This window comes from Haliotis cracherodii, unplaced genomic scaffold (genome assembly GCF_022045235.1).
Source record: "Haliotis cracherodii isolate W230 unplaced genomic scaffold, xgHalCrac1.p SCAF_13, whole genome shotgun sequence".
Taxonomy (NCBI): domain Eukaryota; kingdom Metazoa; phylum Mollusca; class Gastropoda; order Lepetellida; family Haliotidae; genus Haliotis; species Haliotis cracherodii.
Window position 1 is genome coordinate 34,008,996 of NW_027266268.1, and position 19,898 is coordinate 34,028,893.

General features: G+C 40.7%; 1 protein-coding gene across 1 annotated transcript in view; it reads right to left on the reverse strand.

Annotated features, from left to right (window-relative positions):
* Nucleotides 1–389: 389 nt before the first annotated feature.
* Nucleotides 390–19,898, reverse strand: part of LOC139459216 (protein mono-ADP-ribosyltransferase PARP14-like) — a 28,495-nt gene continuing 8,986 nt past the window's right edge. Inside the window, exons 5-17 of the mRNA XM_071240671.1 lie at nt 19,807–19,853; nt 17,378–17,623; nt 16,361–16,576; nt 15,544–15,565; nt 14,598–14,702; nt 8,885–8,950; nt 8,063–8,254; nt 6,797–6,988; nt 5,952–6,109; nt 5,493–5,835; nt 3,891–4,051; nt 2,657–2,834; nt 390–1,505 (exon numbers count right to left, since the gene is read on the reverse strand). Coding sequence (XP_071096772.1) covers nt 1,129–1,505; nt 2,657–2,834; nt 3,891–4,051; nt 5,493–5,835; nt 5,952–6,109; nt 6,797–6,988; nt 8,063–8,254; nt 8,885–8,950; nt 14,598–14,702; nt 15,544–15,565; nt 16,361–16,576; nt 17,378–17,623; nt 19,807–19,853 — 2,303 coding nt within the window. The 3' untranslated portion in view covers nt 390–1,128. The remainder of the gene's footprint in view (nt 1,506–2,656; nt 2,835–3,890; nt 4,052–5,492; nt 5,836–5,951; nt 6,110–6,796; nt 6,989–8,062; nt 8,255–8,884; nt 8,951–14,597; nt 14,703–15,543; nt 15,566–16,360; nt 16,577–17,377; nt 17,624–19,806; nt 19,854–19,898) is intronic.

Genomic DNA, 19,898 nt, shown 5'->3' on the forward strand with positions numbered 1-19,898 from the left:
TCGGACAGCCCGTAATTAGGGTTTAATTCAAGAACCTATTTCTATTTATGTATGAGCGTTAAGTCAAACAGCTACATCTGACACCTGAAAACGTTGAATTCTGAATCAGTAAGCTGGATTCATACACAGAATGTTAACAATTCGAAAAAAATAGGTTTATCACTTTCCACTGTTTAGTTGAACTTATGTGCCATTACAAATGTATAAATGACCTTTCACTTTTTTTCAAAAATGTAACGGTGAATTGGAAATTTGTCGAAACAATACTGTTATTTTGAAGGGACTAAATTACAAGGTAATTACTTGCTGCAAGATACAACTATTGGCAATACTTTTATCAATTTGCCAGAAAGAACTTACATCAAATACAAGAAAACTGCGCACCAAAAAACAATGAACAGTAATACTAGTTCTGACAGCACTGTCATAACGATAAGCGTTAATTCTAGCTCAGCAGTGGCAATATAAGTACCAGTACCAGACTGAAACATCAGAATGAATTGCGTTTAATACATACATTTACACAACGTTAACACAATGCTTATTCAACGGATACATATCAAGGTGAAGTGATGGGAGGGGCTGAGGGTGGGGGGAGGGGGGTGCTTGTACTAGTCCGGACTGATGCCGATTTAAAGTGCTACTCAAATGAGATACCATGCCGCAGTTTAACATGAATACCCCACTCAGACACAGTATACTGACTCCTAGCCGACTAGTCATTGTTTTATCCCCTTAATGCCGAGCGCCAGACAGGGTTACAACAAGTACCATCTTTTAACGTCTTTATGAGCAAATATCAATGAGAAACTTAAGAGGAGCTTCAGGGGCTATTTTTCTGTAAGTGTGTAAATACTGGCTAATTGATAAAGAATTACAGATATATGACAGATTCAATTTGGTTCGAAACCAGTATTCCAATACAATTCAACACAAGGATGTTTTCAGAAATAGGTGTCCGACACTCCAACAATTTATGTGTCCACAACATATTCCGACACTTCAAACTTGCTACCTACTTGCCCACCAACCGGGGCTAGAAAGGACAAGGGTTCTAACAGCTGTTTCCGCATGTGATCACTTGAGTCCGATTGAGGTTATTGTGACTGACCACTCTTCAGTGGTAAACTACAACCGAGTCATTGCTGGAGCATTGTTGTCTTGCGCATCACAAGGATCGGCTGTTGTCTTGCTTCCTACCATGTCCACCTGCTTGCCGACCGCATGGGTGAATTCGATTAGATACTCAGGGTAAGCTTGATCATCCTTGAAGATGACATAGGCTGTGATGTTCTTTAAGTCGTTGACAGCAGAATCATAGGGAGTGCTTGTGCCTGCTCTCACAGGCAGGTACTTCATCGTTTCCTTCCCTTCCACTGGAATGCCAGTCAGTACCTTCGCCTGATACACGTATTTCAATCCTTTGGAATCTGGAGGCGAGTATGTGTCTCTGGACGAAAAGGATGGGTCGACAGAAAAGTAGGTCCCTTCACCAAATCTGATGGCTAAACAATGAATTGTTTTTAATAAAATATATCAACATCGACGAGAAGTAGTGAGTATGAGTGAGTGAGTGAATGATTTTGATTTAATGCCGCCGTGAAACATATATAACTTTTTAACGACCTGTTAGCTTCATGAATGCAGGCCTTAGACGTTTAACTTTGGTGAAACCCAATCACGTTTGTGGTTCTGACAAACTTAGAAACATAATGAGCGCAAATTCATATTCTACCATTCTGAAGGACCGACCTCTTATTACATTGTTGCAAGGTGTTTTTCTGAATAGAAATGGACTGATAGTTTTGAATATAAATATATGTTTTAAATATAAATATTGGGATATGGGATATTTTGACCCACGAAATCAGGAACATTTCCAAGGAGTTTTCGTATGATTTGTACCCAGATGTTCAGTGTGACTGATCGAAAGTGCCACATAATACACAGACGAATCAACATAAGTTTATAAATTGGTCGAAATATTTTAGGCTGTCTTAATTTTGCCACGCTGAACTTAATCGCATTTACATCATCACGCTCTGAAGGACCCCAATCTATCTGTAGTCGTTCACGCCACATGGAATGGATGTGCTCGAGTAGGTAATTTCTGTGGTAGACCTATGCATGACTGAAGGATTCGAACCGAATTTGATGCGTGTAATGATCATGTTTGCTTTCCTTATTATTTATGAATATCAACAAAAATTCGAGTTTCATGCGTGACCTGAGAGAAATCAAAACAATAGACCTAGGTCAATTTTGTATGACACGTGCAGCGTACGGATTTAGTATCTCACCATCGTGTGTGTAAAAGATCATGATAACGCTCTGAAGGACCCCAATCTATCTGTAGTCGTTCACGCCACATGGAATGGATGTGCTCGAGTAGGTAATTTCTGTGGTAGACCTATGCATGACTGAAGGATTCGAACCGAATTTGATGCGTGTAATGATCATGTTTGCCTTCGTAAAGTGTTAATCTCGAAAAAGTCTCCTTATTATTTATGAATATCAACAAAAATTCGAGTTTCATGCGTGACCTGAGAGAAATCAAAACAAATACACCTAGGTCAACTTTGTATGACACACGTGTAACGTAGTATCTCACCATTCTGTGTGTAAAAGATCATGATAACATGCCTACGGAACTCACCATTTGCACCACAGTAACTCCTGTCAAATCCATTTGTGTTTATGTTTTCAACTGAGCCCTGACTGGTTCCATGCCAGAGTATACGCTCATTGACTTTGTCCCAGCCATTTTGTAGGGAAAGTCGTTCCTCTTCTGCCTTATACTTCCTGTGTAGTAGCCTGTTCTCAATCCGATATACCTGAAGATTATCCAAAGTATCAGTGTCAGTGAGTGAGTATGGTTTTACGCCGCTTTTAGCAATATTCCAGCAATATCACGGCGGGGGACACTAGAAATGGGCTTCACACATTGTACCCATGTCGGGAATCAAACACCGGTCTTCAGCGTGACGAGCGAACGCTTTAACCACTAGGCTACCCGACCGCCCCTATGAGTCTCATGACATATACTTATTATTACATTGAAGGACTCGTACAATATGACATGTCTGGTTGTGTGCAAGGCACGAAATAGTGTACGGTTTTTCCGCCAATTTTAGTCTAAGTCAAAGTCGTTGCCATGGAAACTTGAAACATATATTCAATTAAAATCCCATACTATCAAAAGGCACCAGTTTACCACTAGACATATTGTACGGTTTTCAAGATCTGCTCCGGAAATGAGCTCTACCGTTATTTTCAGTCAAAGTCGTTGCCATGGAAACTAAAAAGAATATATTTTTAAAAAATCCCAATCAATCAAAAGGCACCAGTACAAAACTGGACCTACCTTTGTACCAAGTTTAGTTAAGATATCTCCCATGACTGTTTAGTTCTGCTCCGGAAAAGAAAGTTGACGGACGGACGGACGGACGGACGGACAACACCCATTCCTATACCCCTTCCACTTCGTGGCGGGGTATAATAATGTATTTCCGAAAACATTACATACAATCTGGCTGATGATGAAAATGTACAGCTGAAGAGCATGTGGGCAAGTGTACTGGGCATAGCGCCTCTTTGAACAGTATGGAAGTCATGTCTTAACATAGGAGCGAAGTGGTACAGGGTTTAGACGCGTACACGCTGACCACGGTGGGATACTGAGAAACCAAGACAAGACCAAGATTTGAACACTCGCTAACACGATACCGACACCCAAAACGAGCAGGACTCTGCGCATCGATATCTGTGCCTTATCTGACTGAATTACATTGGTTTCATGAACTGCGATCACTACTCAATTTGAACTTAAATTTCGACATATGAAGTGGTTTACATGGTTGAAATGGACCATATTGCTGTTGCAGACTCACATTTTTTATGTGAAATTTCTCACTTTTGAACCGACTCTGAGTTTCAAAGCGAGTAATGACGTTTTTGAATTCTTCCCCATCTCTGTCCACAGGGACGCGGTCCGCGACTCCTTGCTGCTGAAGCGACCAGTTGAGTGGAATGTCATCATACGTCACGGAGACTGAAGAGATAAAATGTTCTAATGCATTCAATCATACACGTGGGGCTCCAGGTTAGCATACATGTAGGTGTTCCAGAGCTCTGTTCCTTGTCGTAAGAGGGGAGTGAGTTAGTGAGTGAGTTGGGTTAAACGCCGCTTTTAACAGTATTCAGTATGTTAGGTTTCTTGCACAGCTGCACAATGGACTGCGGGTCAGACGACAGGGCCTAATGTGCCACAAGGAAAACCACCTCAGGAGCAGAACTTAAAGAGGTGAGTTGGGTTTCACGCCGCTTTTAACAGTATTCCAGTTATATCACGTCGTGTCGGCTTAATGTTGGAGGAAAGACCGAAATGATGCAGGTTTCAGACGTTTACCACTTTCGCGAAACGAAGGAGCACGGGTATGGTGCTGAAAAACCTAGAAACATAATCGGGGGTAACCCACAATCATAGGTTTTTGGCGTGCCCAAGGGACACAACTCTGCATAGCAAATCGCGGCGCCTTAGAGGACTGGGCCACCCGTGCCCCCCGACTAGTTGAGACCAGATGGACAGGGTCTGAGAGTGGGAGTCATCGTACCACGACAACGTGAGGAGTTCTTTCAGTCAATTTCAGACTCGAATATCTTCCGAACCTGATCCATTAGGCGTGATGGCAAAGTAGTGATGAAAATGAAACGAATGGATCACTCGATATCAGTTATGACACCAGGTGTTCGCAAAAAGGAAGGTCATTTCTTGCTCTTCTGGTACCACCCGTCTCTCGCACAAATGTAGTTGTGAAATATGTGCCAGTGAGTGAGTGAGTTGGGTTTAACGCCGCTTTTAACAGTATTACAGTTATATCACGGTGTGGGAGAAAAGCCCGAAGTGATGTAGGTCTCAGACGTTTACCACTTCGGTGAAACCCACGAGCACGGGGATGGCACTGACAAACCTAGAAACATAATCGGGGCGAACCGGGAATCGAACTCACAATCATAGGTTTCTGGTGTGCCCAAGGGACGGAACTCTGCACAGCGAATCGCGGCGCCTTAGACGACTGGGCCACCCGTGCCCCCAAAATATGTGCCAGTAAATAAGGAGGTGTGAGAACTCCATATAAAGGTCGTAGCATGGAATAGCCTCGCAACATCGCTGAGTGCGGCGTTAAAACAACAACAGCAACACATACACAGTGTAAAGAAATGAATCTGGACCGTACAATCAGTCATTAACATCATGAACATCGACCCACGCAATTGGGAAACGATGACATGTACATGTGTAGTTAACCCACTTAGTCTTCTTTTACGACAAGCTGGGGTTACCAGGGATTATATTTTATACTGGAAATGCAACGAAAGAACAGATAGCTTGAGTTTCATACAAGGAGGCATTTATAACAGGAGGCTACTTTTGAACCCTTTCTTATACAGCTGTGTACATAACGGCCAAAAATAATAATCACCAAACTCACCTCTTCTCTGTAATTGTATCTCTCGTTTATCTGGATGCTGGCATATCGAAACCTTCCCTTCTTTGATCTTCAGCCTGTAGAGCCTATTGGACTGATCCGTAAACAATGTGTATCTTTTGTTGTGTTGATAAGCATCCTCAACATAGCCACTGATTGAGTCCAGATCGAGATTGTGGTCATCCTTCGCCGGACTCCATCTAGCGCTGTGACATGTTCTCAGAAACCTCTTGATGTCAACCTTCGCCTTGGCTATGTCTACATCCATGCCAAACAGTATCAGCTTGCTTCCGATCACCTTCAAGCCTACAGTGTGATTCCTTGCAAGATGTTGAAGATCGTCCATCTCAAACATTGAATACCAATTTAGCAACTCGTGGACATATCTACCTCCAATTAGCAAGCATTATAACCAAGTTAATCATTAAAATATGTGGACGACAGTTGAGGAAATGAACTCACCTTCTCTTTGGACATTGCAAAAACCAGCCTGTTGTTTTCCACCACCTCACTGCGTACCTTAGAATCGACAAAGCTTCGGATTTGTCCAGCAAGATACTGCACCTTTGACGTTTCAGTAGATGATACGTAAAGATCATATACTTGCTTTTGCCCCGTGGCTGTAATAAACAAATATGAGGGTTGTTTCTCAAGGGTGTCAATGTTCACATTCAGCTGTCACAGAACCCGACCACTCGATTCATACTCTTAAGACTGAACGATAGTCCCGGCTGATGTGCCATTTGTTCTTTGGGTCTGTTTAGTTGTGAAGTGTACAATGTACCGAGACCTGCAATTTCATTGGACTGACACATTACACAATCTAAATATTTACATCATATCATATCACCTTTCATCTTAAGGCGGGAATACACAAATCAACGACTCGGTACAGAGTAGTGCTCTTGGAATTTTTTGCGACATCGTGTGCCGAGGTTCTTGTGACATGATTGTGTGCCAATATCATTCGACATGGCACGTTCTTTATAATAGTAATCACTGGTTTGTATGGCCCAGGCTCGAATATGTTACAGCAAGAGTATTCTTGACTATAGTCAATCAAAAGAGTGAGTGAGTGGGTGTGGTTTTACGCCGTGTTTAACAGTATTCCAGCATTATCACGGCGGGAACACCAGAAATCGCCTTCACACATTGTACCCATGTGGGGAATCGGACCCTGGCGTCTATAAAAAAAAAAAAATACAGAAAAACATATATAACTGAAATAAAATAACCACTATTTTTTCTTTTGTTTATTTTAAGGAATTAAAGAATTTATATTAATTGAATGATGAAAAAGGTCTTACCCTCGAGACGTTTATTGTTTCTCTCTTGAATGTCCTGCAACGTGGTGACGATTCGATCAAAATCTTCGTCACGAATCACTATCAGCCTGATATCGGTGAGGCGATCTTTCTTGAAGTGAACTGCCGCTCGGTATTGTTCTATGGCATCATACAAGAGTTCCGCCAGTTGTTCGGGGGAAAGAGGCTGAGAACCTGATCAAAACGAACGTAAATATATAGAGTAACTGTTAGCAAAGGAAGCATCTTCTTTATGCGATCACTGGGTGTTAAAGGCAAATAGTGATGAAAATTATGTGATTTAACCAGTGAAAACCAGAATGGGTGAGCATGTCCTGTTCTAGAGATACCGGTATTCCAGTTGGTACCACTTTTAGTGAAACCCGGGACGATTCGGGGTAGAATTGGTCTTGAGCAACCCATGCTTGCCGTAAAACGCGACTATGCTTGTCGTGATCCAGTTATTGACAACATGAGCATTGATCGTCGCAATTAAGATTCGATGACATGCATCAACCAAGTCATCAAGTCTGACAACCTGATCCCTTTAGTCACCTGACTCATGAAGTAGGTCTTCAGCAACCCATGCTTGCCGTAACCCGTGAAGATGCGGGATAGACTAGGTCTTCAGCAAAAAATGCTTGCCGATACCCATGACGATCCGAGGTAGAATAGGTCTTCAGCAACCCATGCTTGCCCTAAAAGGCGACTATGCTTGTCGTAAGAGGCAACTAACGGGATCGGGTGGTCAGACTCGCTGACTTGTTTAATGCATGTAATCGTATGCCAATTGCGTAAATCGATGCTCATGATATCAATCACTACACAGTCTGGTCCAGACTCGATTATGTACAGACCGCTGGAATATTGCTGAGTGCGGCGTTAAACAACAAACAAACAAACACTATCGATGGGATAGAAACAAGATTAATCAGATTAACGATAATCGGTCTGTAAATGCTCGAGTCTGGGCCAGGCAATCCAGTGATTGATATTATGAGCATCGATCCACGTAACTGGGATACGAAGCCTGAGCAGCCGATCCCGTTATTCGTCTCTTGCGAAAAGCAAATGTTTGCTAGGACCTATTTTCGTACCCTGAATCCTTTGCACTGAACATACTTGCAAACTTTTCATGCGACAATGAAATTGGTCCGTCATCTCTTCAGCATTGTTAAATCACAATCGGAACACCTTCAAAGCAAATCTTTTTGCGGGGAAGTGTGAACTAGGAATTATCGTTACAAATATACAAAATATTTCACATACCAACGCCAAGACAAGGAAGGGCCACAGACGCTGGTTTGAACTTCTCCCCAGATTCTTTGAGGCATGAAAGTATTGCTGCCAGCCAATCTGTTTTGTTTTTCCCTTTAAACACGCTGGCGCAAAGATGTACTACACAAGTCCAAGGTCTGCACGACTTGCAAAACGATAATCCAGACTTTTGCAGAGCTGGAACTATGAAACAGGAAAGTATGCTAAAGTGCAAGAATAGTTTATGTATATGAGAACATTTGGGAGAACATTATTCCTTGACAGATATATTGGTTGGTTGGTTGGTTTGTTGTTTAACGCCGCACTCAGCAATATTCCAGCTAAATGACGGCGGTCTGTACATAACCGAGTCTGGACCAGACTATCCATTGATTGATATCATAAGCATCGATCCCCGCAAATGGGATCGATGACATGCCTCAACGAAGTCAGCGAGCCTGACCACCCGATCGCCTCTTATGACAAGCATAGTCTCCTTTTACGGAAAGCATGGGTTGCTGAAGACCTATTCTACCCTGGATCTTCACGCGTCGGTCAGATATATACTGTTTGCGGTAGTTGTGTGATTGTGAGATGATCCCGTTTACGTCTGTGTATGTTATTTCTGTTGTTGGTGTTAGTTATAATTGTGCTATATTCATTTACTTCAGCGTCTTTAGTTCTGTGTATGCTGTATCTGTTATTGGGCATGGTAAAGGTTTCAGATAATTCAACACAGCTGCTCTTTTATAAAGTTAATCTTGAATCCACTTTACTTTAAACTTCAACATGAAACGTTGTGAACAGATATCTCCAAAAACATATGGAACTCACGATTTTTTCTGAAATCCTTCTTGAATGGCTCTCCAAAGCGTTCTACCAGTTCTGTTGAAAGGGTTTCTGAAACATATGACATATAACTGACATCCGGGACAATGGGTGATGTCATCTTCAATTATAGGCAACAATGCGCCTGATAACGACGTATTTCCATTGGCCCCTTTTCAGACACTAAAACAATGGAACAATTGGACAAACTCGCCAATCAGCAAGAAGCACAAGAAACAATGCTTCCTTCCTCCATTAAAGCTGGTTATTTCAACATCGGAGTGGATGTCTATATTCCGAATCCACTCCGTTGTTTCAAATGTCAACAGTTTGGACATGGAGCCAAATCCTGTCGCCATACTCAAGTTTGCTCCCGCTGAAGTAAGACCCATGATAACACTGACTGCACAGATACTGTCAAATGTGCAAACTGCAGCGGTGATCACATGTCTACTTCTAAATCGTGTCCCTCTTTTATGACACAAACTAAAATTCTGAAACTGAAATACACAAATGATATCTCATTTACAGACGCGAAGAAGTTGGTTACAAGTGAATCAACCACTTCCACTTCTTCACAGACCTATTCTGCAGTACTCTCCTCTTCGCCTATCAAGGCTGACAATAGCTATCAAACAGCTATTAGCTTGGTATCCACTGACCAGAAAATTTTGTTTCAAATAGATGCTGACATCTGTACTTCACCTTCTTCAGCTTCGCAAACTGACCCACTACCAGAACCTGCACCTGTGCCAGAACCTGCCATTCAACCAGACTCTGTACCTGAACTCAAAACAAATAGAAATCTCACGAACAAAGAAAAAAAACGACGAAAAGAAGCAAAGGACCTTAAACATGTTGAGGAAACTTTGTCATTGACTGCTCCTGTAGAGGTTCATAACACCTTTGAACCTCTAGATATGGAGGTCACTCCATCGCTACCATTACAGCGTAGAGGACCTTCCCCCCGCTCACGATCTCCAATTGAGCCTCCATGAGTTGCTCAACCAATTTAATACAATGGAATTGTAGAGGACTGCGGCATAATTTTAATGATCTTCAGCTTTTAATTCAAGATTTCACACCATCAGCATTTTGCCTTTAAGAAACCTTCCTCAAGACCACAGATAATTTTGATTTAAGACAGTACAGTTCTTACCATTGCTTTTCCCCTCCAGGGGATAAAGCAACTCGAGGATCTTCTGTTATGGTGAGGCAGGGCATCATTCACAGTCCTGTTCCTCTCAATACCCCTCTTCAGGCTGTAGCAGTACGTATAACATTGAATATTGTTTTAACTTTGTGTTCTTTGTATGTCCCACCAACGTACTCTCTTCGACAGTCTGATCTTCAGGCACTGTATGACCAACTCCCTAAGCCCTGTGTTATCATGGGAGATTTGAATGGCCATAACCCACTTTGGGGTAGTAATGACAGCAATTCAAAAGGTAAATTATTGGAGGATTTTTTCATTAATAACGACTTATGTATTTTCAATGATGGTTCTGAAACGAATCTCCATCTTGCAACTGGAAAGTATTCTTGTCTGGACTTGTCAGTTGTCGATTCTGATTTACTAAGTTAATTTGAATGGTCAGTACACGATGACCTTTGTGGAAGTGACCATTTTCCTACCGTCTTAAAATCTGTGACACCATCTGATGTACCTCCGTCATCGAGATGGAATTTTACTAAGGCTAACTGGGCTTCATATGAAATACTTAGTACTAACACACTAAATCCTGAAAAGTTTCTCAATGTTCCTGACCCTATGCAACTTTTCTCTGACGAACTGAATAAAATAGCTGAAGAATGTATCCCGAAGTCCTCCGCAAATCCTCACATTCGTAAACCATGGTTTACCAACGACTGCAAACAAGCTAGGAAGGAAAGGAAAAAGGCTGAAAAGTACTTCCGACACCATCCTATGGTCCATAATCTAAATAAATTCAAAATTGTAAATGGTAAAACCAGGCGTACTTATAAACAAAACAAAATTATAGGTAAGGGTAATAAATCAAGCATACATCATCTTAAAAATGGCGATCAGTTGTTAACTGATAAATCAGATATTGCAAACAAACTGGGTGAAACTCTAGCTGAGCATTCCTCCTCGTCTAACTATGTACCTAAATTTCAAAAATATCAAAAGCAGCAGGAAAAGAAACCTATTAATTTTAATTCAGATAACAGGGAAGATTATAATGAAGTCTTTTTCATTCATGAGCTCCATACTGCCCTTGGGCAAGCTCATGATACTGCTTCAGGGGCTGATAACATACATTATCAACTCCTGAAACATTTACCAGAATCATGTTTGGAAACCTTATTTTTCATATTTGATGATATATGGACATCTGGAAAAATTCCCTCTTCGTGGCGTGATGCCATTGTTGTTCCTATACAGAAACCTGGACGGGATCATACCGATCCATCAAATTATAGACCAATTTCATTGACTAGTTGCGTTTGCAAAACCATGGAACGCATAGTCAATAATAGATTAACATGGTACTTAGAATCCAATAATTTAATTACAAATATTCAATGTGGATTCCGTAAAAACGCAGTACCATTGACCATTTAGCTAGATTGGAGTCATACGTTAAGAATGCCATTGTTAACAAACAGCATGCAGTGTCTATCTTTTTCGATATGGAAAAAGCATATGACACTACTTGGAAGCATGGCATTTTAAAAGATTTACATGACTTTGGATTGCGAGGCCGTTTGCCTCAAATTATATCCAAGTTTTTAACTGACAGACAATTTCAGGTCCGCGTGGGTTCTACCCTGTCTGATCATTATACTCAGGATCAGGGTGTCCAACAAGGCAGTATTTTGTCTGTCTCACTATTTAGTATAAAAATAAATACCCTGTCTAAGGTTTTAAACGATTCCATTGATGGATCTTTCTTCGTGGATGATTTTAATATTTCCTGTCGTGGTAAAAATATGAATACTATTGAAAGGCAACTACAATTATGCCTAAACAAAATCCATAAGTGGTCATTAGAAAATGGTTTTAGGTTTCCAAAATCTAAAAGTAATTGTTTACATTTTTGTAGACAGTACAAGCCTCACAAAGACCCAGATCTAGTTTTAGATGGCACTCCTATTTAAGTTACCATCATTTAAACCTTTTTGCCACATATCAAATATTTAAAGAATAAATGCCTGAAGGCACTTGACCTGTTGAAAGTTGTCTCCAACGCAAAGTGGGGAGGGGATCAGAAAACTCTCCTTCAACTGTACAGAGCTCTCATACGCTCCAAGCTGCATTATCGCTCCATCATTTATGGTGGAGCTTGCAAAAGTAACTTAAAACTGCTTGATTCTATCCATCATCAAGGACTCAGGCTTTGCCTGGGTGCCTTCCCTACATCTCCTGTATCTAGTCTGTAAGTTGAAGCTGATGAGCCATCCCATAAAGACCGCCGCCTAAAAGTATCTTTACAATACATCACGAAACTATATTCAAATCAATCAAATCCTGCATATGACTGCCATTTTCATCCTCATCATGTAGACCTCTATCATAAGAAATCGTCGCTTGTTCCACCCCTTGGAATAAGAATAAAACCTGACATTTCTGCTGCAAATATTGATCTCACAATCATATCTCCGACTCAAATACTCTCGTCTCCTCCGTGGCAACTAGTAAAGCCACAGGTAGATCTTTCATTAACGGCACTAAAGAAATCAGACACCAATCAACTCATGTATCAGCAAGAATATAATCACTTAAGAAGCACATACAATACTTACAAGTCTATATTTGCAGATGGATCCAAGGATTGTGACGCAGTTGCTTGCGCCACCGTCATTGGATCCAGAACCATATCATCCAGATTACCAAATGAAAGTTCCATTTTTACAGCAGAATCGCAGGCAATATTAACAGCTCTCAAATATATAAAAACTCAGTCCAAACATAATAACTTCATCATATTTTCTGATTCCCTTTCTTGTCTTCAAGCCATAAAGAATATTTCAAATGAACATCCACTTTTACACGAAATTATAGAATTATTTAATGATCTTGCTACTGGCCAATATGACATCGTCTTTTGTTGGTTACCCAGCCATGTTGGTATCTTTGGTAACACAATGGCCGATGCTGCTGCAAAAGAAGCACTCAACAAATCTGTGACACCAGTTCTCATCCCATATACTGATTATAAACCTATAATCAGATGTTACATCCGTGATATTATGCAACAGAAGTGGGACAGCCAGGTAGGTACTAATAAATTACATGAAATTAAACCACATATCGGTTACACCTACTTGGGCTGTCAGTCAAGATTTGAAGAGGTCATTATGCGACGATGTCGTATTGGCCATTCCAGATATACGCAGGAATATTTATTGAAAGGTGAGGATCCTCCGTTTTGTATCCCTTGTGATGAAAGAATCACGGTCCTGCTTGACTGTATTGATTTTTCCATTACAAGGGATAAATATTTCAGTGTTAAACGGTCAAGGACCTTTTTAATGACGTTAATTATCGTTTAATATTATGCTTTTTAAAAGAAATAGAACTTTTTCATGAATTTTGATGTATTTAGGATATTATTTTATAAATTGGTAGTGCTTATTTATAACTAAGATTGTGAGTGGCTGTACCCTTGAGGGGGGTTTAAGTAGCGTAAAATTATTGTCCCCCTAAGAGGGTATGTAAGTCCCACATCATTCGAAGTATTTTTATGCATGCCATAATTTTAAAGAGTAGTATTTTCGTCATTTTAACTTCAGGCTTAACTGGTATACAATCACCAGTGACTGAAGGGATGATATAAATCCTGTCTGGGTCCATGCAGGAAGCAAAGGCACTGTAAGTCCCCGTGGTCCCTGGTATGGTGATCTCCCTTTGGTTACTGACGATCTCAAGCCCTTTTTTATATTGTGTCAACTCATTCTTTCTGCTTTTAAATGTGCCTCGACTAGTTTTAAATCTAATCTGTGATATGCTAGTCATCGTACTGTCCTTCGATGACAGGTTTTTATAAAGTTTAAATATATGCATTATTAATGACCAACTTCTCGTCACGATATGGCTGAAATATTGCCGATGTGACGTTAAACTCACTCACTCACTTCGGTCAGTGCTTTGGCTGATCCAGGTTCTATTCTATTCGGTTCTATGCTGCAGTGATGTCATCAATATATGCAGACCGCGGAGGTAACTCAACGAAACAGAACTAAGACACACAATCACGCACCTTTCGATCCTCTTTCAATCAGTATAGGTCTAAATCTAATTGCCAAAAGACCAAATTCTATATACTCCCAAAGACAATAAACTGTTTTGTGACACTGTATCAGTAAAGAGAATATGTAGACGACTTCAGTATACTACTTTCCATCCGGGGAATTATCATCTACAAGTTTCAAGTTTTGGAGAGGATACTGTTAATCTTCAAATGAATGCGTCGCCAAATGAATGCGTCTCCAAATGAATGCGACTGCTGACCCCTATCCCAAAATGCGTCTCAATATGAGTGCGACTCCCTCAATCAAATGGCATTGCCCATTAGCGCTGAATAGAATACTTCTGCAAAAGCTGTATTTTCCCACATAACAACAGATTTATGTGTTTATTCCGTTGAATAAGACAAAGGCTGTAGATCTGAGGATAAGGGTGATGAAGCCTGTCCATGCGTGCTGGGCCGTGTATACAGAACAGTATATAGCATGTAGAGTACATGTACCTTACCAGTCAGTGAGAAGCCTTCTGATATACTGTTGACTATCACGTCGGTCTGTTCTTCCAAAATATCCCCTTTTCTGACTGTCAGTCTGATGTCCTCGATGTGAAACGCTGCAACAAAGGCCCATCACGACTTGGGAGATGCTCAAACAAAACTTCTTAAAGGGCAAGTTCACACGGAAATGAACCATTTTTTCTTGTACTTTTTCCACATTAAAAGTGTTAACATAGAAGTGTCATAGACAAAAATATAAAAACATCATATTTAATAAACATATTTTTTGCACTAAAACGATTCATATTTTTCACATTTACCAAGTGTTCTATTTCCATAACAAAAACACCATGGCTTATGCCCCTTGCAATATGACGTCATTGGTGCCAATTGATAAACATTATGACGTCATCATGCTTTGTTAGAGCCGCTTCACGTGGTGTAGGTACAGTTTTGTGATTCTAGCATCTCAGATGCCAGCCAGAATTGTGTTATGCTGAGACACCACTGCGCCGGAGTGTGTCGTAGACCATGTTGTTTTACCGCAAACTGGTCCTTGATATCTTTTGCGTTGAGAATAGACAGGGACCCAGTTGAATTGGCACCAATTACGTCATAATCTAAGGGGGATAACTCAGGCCTATTTCGCTCGTAAAACGAAGGCCTCAGAACGGCATATCACTTTCACACTATTGTGAGCTTCCTACTTTCACTGTGAAAAAAAATGAGTGTATATTTTCAAACACAGATACTAACTAATTCTAAAATTGCCTTTTGTTTAGAAAAAGAAAGAAAGTGATTTTTGCGTGTACACTTCCCCTTTAAACACGAATATTGAACGTGTGAACTTAGTAAACACAGTTCATTTCGAAATGTTTTACTTGTTTCGTAGATTCGATCAGAGATGATTACTTTCTCTATTCTGTTTGATATGACACGTTATGATGTAATACATACCTTCCCGTCTTGCTTGGAATGCCTGGAAGGGATATAAAGGAATGACGTCACAAACCCATACACAAAATATTATTCCGACTCATGTTTAAATGAACAACATATCTGGGTTTGCAGCTGTAGCTGAACAAATATACTACTCAAAAGAAGTTAAGGATCACCTGATTCTTCCATATTACAATAGTTAATATATCATGCCATGGCAGCTTAACATTACCAATATGAAAGAATCGGGTGATCCTTAACATCTTTTGGGTAGTATGTCTAATGTCAAGACAAAGTCCCGAAACAATAGCCGGTGTCTTAAGGAGAATCCCAGGCCATGACGTTTCATAATTTGTGGATGGTATGTACTATAGTGAGCATGGACTATATACACACAAGACTTTGCATGTCATTCATATACACAACCACGAATAAGTACAAAATATACAAAAACAATCGTTCATGTGAATTAAGTTATACAAGAGCCAGCATGTACAGTATGTGAACGAGTTTGTACTCTAAATAAGCGCTAATGTGCAAAGTTTAACCAAGGGTCCAACCAAATTTTTGTCCTAGGGCAGGTCTGGGATTTTATCTAAAACAATAAATTGTCTGCGAAAGTTCTTGAAAAAAATTATTATGCTTCAGACTGTCTGCCACAAAAAATGACATTGTTGCAAAGTGTTTTTCTAAAACATAAAACCCAGGTTTATAGTTTTAAGCAAATAAATATCTGATTTTGTCTCAGTAGCTGAAAACTATCTAATCTCGATACAAAATCCCAGACCTCTCCCAGAACATCAAATGGTCAATCTGTATTAGGACTGTGGTGTACCTTCTGTACTTCCGGGTTCTGGGGGTGTAGTATCACATATACATCAACCTTCTGTCTTTGTATAAACTGCTTCACCGTGTCCATCATCAAGTCGGCCACAAGGTCACGTGGATACCCGAGATTGCCGCAGCCCAAAGCAGGGAGTGCAACAGACGTTGGAAGTGGTTTAATCCTTGATATTTTTTCCAGGCATTCACTGAGTATCCATTGGTACATCTGAAATGTGAACAAACAATGCGAAAAAAGGTAAGTATCTTACTCGCATTAGATTTTATCAGGTGAACAATTCACTTGCCTGTGCAGGATACACTCACCTGTTCGTGAACACATGATATCATGACTATTTGAAAGTGATAGAGAAACAGTCGGAATCTTTCAGGACATATTTATTTAAAGGTTTCTCGCGAACTGCGTATTTCCAGATTTACACTTACGGTTCTAAATGTATAATGGCTATAACTGTGACAACACTTCCACTGCTTGGTGACCCATAGCTGATGTTTCTTAGATCTGTTATTGAGCTTTATTTCAAAAAGCGTCATACGACATTTGCTCCGAAGTTGTTTGATCATATGACAAGCTAACAACATTCAAAGCCTCAGTAAAGCTTTCAAAGGACACCTCCAAATTTGACACATCAGTGACAATATGATGCCTGATGCAATTTTCTAATTTGATTTGTACCATATGTTCCCGTGTTTTCCATGTTGCTCAGGTTTCGTTTGCATCCAATGATGCAAAGTCCACTCCTACGTGTGTGTGTGTTGGGAGGGGGGGGGGGGGGGGGGGGGGGGGGGATGGGGGAGGAGGTAGGGCAGGTAAGAAGATCTCCCAAGCATCCTTTGCAACTCGTAAGAGGCGGCATTATATATTCAGTTGTCAGGATCGGTGACTTGGATTATAGCGTGTCATCGCACCGAGGATCGTTGGTTATAATACCAATTACTTATTTATAGACTCGATTATTTACAGTAAATAACATCACAGCAAATACTAACAAAACTAATTCACACCAACCTCTTTAGCTATTGTTTCTTGTCTTTGGTTCCAGTGTTGCAAGGCCACAAAGAGGACATTGTTGCATTTGAGACGATAGGGTGGCGTCACCGTCATATGACACTCCTTTATTTCGTTAACTCGGAATTCCTTCTTACAATCCTCCTGAAGTTCCAGTCCAGCAGCTTCAGACAGAGCCTTTGGCACCACGCCTTTACTCAGGTCCAACGTTTTGGAGACTGGACAAACTAGCACATCCACCTTAAACTGAAAGAGGTGAGGTGAAATGGGTTTTAAAGTCGCGTTTAAGATTATTTTACATAGCGACGTGTACAAACGTTTTTGTGTGTTGCATGTATAGTCGGACCCCATGGTACGGCGGCATTCATCGTATCGCGGCATTTGTGATTTCCGATAGTTCACGAGGGACACGCCTCTTAGCGGCTGTCTATTAATTCAAATCAGTAACCAGGAAGTGCTCACTTCGTAAACAATTTCAATTTCCTCGGAATGTTCCGTCTGCTGTAAGTAAGGAGTTATTAATGCGTTAATACATATTTCTAGCATCTGTTGTAATATTGCCTTGCCCCCATCTATCAATGGCCAACGATATAACCCGCGGTTCCCCAAGTAAACTTTCTCTATCGACCTGAACTAGATCATCTGAATATTCATGGCGACTAATGAGGTAACGGAAGTTACGTAGTCCGCACATTTTCCCCGCTCTGTGCCCAGAATCTATTGGGAGATCATAAGGGCCATAATGCCAAATTAGAAATTCGTTCTTCACTAGTAACCAAAAGATAAATACATACTTTGGGCGTACTAGTAGTGCTTTTTATATATTTATTGTCGACTTTTAACATTTTTTCCATTTTGTGACAAATTATTGTCATCCAATTTTTTTTTAACAATCTTAATATATCATTTCTGATATTTTGATGTTGACTTATAAAAATATTTTTCTCTTACTTTTCGGTAAATATGCATTGAATACCTATTGCTGATAACACATTTGGAATTTTACTTGTGCTGTATTTGCACTTGTCTTGACAAATCACTGATGTCTGGCATGATCATACCAAGTGGTTGGTAGAATTATGTCCTCTTTTTGTCCAATTCGGACCACCATACACAACTTTTCTCTGTACCGCGATACGATGGAGTTCTCTCCCTTGTCAAACAGAGCGTGAGGCCCGGCTTTTACTCGGAGCTACTAATGTAAATAATGAACTTTTATCAGTAAAATATGCATTGTTTGATAACATGAATGATATCTGATACAGAGAACGCGAACATAAAGGTTAGTGAGTGCATTTTGTTCCGTTTAGCGTACATGACAAGTACCGCGATACCCCGAGGTTGCAGGCTACTTGTCTGGACTCGTGCCGCCATGGACACTTAGATACCATGCCTCGGGTGACCAGTGACCATGACATCCAGTCGTCTAGTCCTCCCTTTATCCCCATAATGCCAAGCGCAGCAGGGTAACAACAAGTATTTTCATAGACACCGTCTGGGGATGGAACCACTGACATTCCCCTCTCAGGACATACACTCTTACCACTCAACCATATATGCACTGACAGAAAGCAACATGCCTGTGAGGAATGCTGTGTTCAGGAGGCCCCTTGTTGACAAGGCCGCCTTCGTGGTCTAATGGTAGAGCGTCCGCCATGAGAGCGGAAGGTCCGGGGTTCGATCCCCAGGCGCGTCATACCAAAAGACGTTAAAAGGTGGTACTTGTTGTTACCCTGTCTAGCGCTCGGCATTAAGCGGCTAAAACAAAGGACTGGCCGGCTCGGAGTCAGTATACTGTGTCTGAGTGGGGTATTCATGTTAAAATGCGGCATGGTGTCTCAGTGTGCTAGCACTAAAAATCGGCATCAGTCCGGACTAGTACAAGCAGCCACAAAACCACACACACACACACACACACACACACACACATACACGTGCATGCACGTCGCTATATAAGTGCAATAATCTTGGACGCGACGTTAAACCACATTTCATCTCACATCACCCTTGTTGACAAAACGTTTCTGGACATTTCTGATTAATGCAATTAAATTACTTTTAGCAGAAAATAAGAAAGTGTACAATTGAATTAGGATTTGACCAAACACTTTAACCGTTATCAAAACGTTACTTGGCTGAAACCGATGGCGGACACACTGCAAACCGGTGGTACAAAACCATGTCACTGTGTCAAATACATCACTATCGAATAACAATTTCTTGTTTGTTTCATTCGTAACCATCAACAAAAGTTGGTTTATACTCTCTTCCCCGACAGTTTACGTTTATCATACAAGACATTCGAATGGATATGGTGGTCAGGCTAATACCAATCACTGGATTGAGTCTTATAGCTGACACATCCAACCCAAACTATATCAGCCACTTTCTTTCATCACATGACTTTCAGTTGTAGACACAGAAGTTACCTCTAAAGCCTCCAGCGTGCCCTGCTTAATGATGATCCTCCCCTGTTCTGAAAGACAGAAACGCCATGTGAAGAAAATACAACAATTTCTGA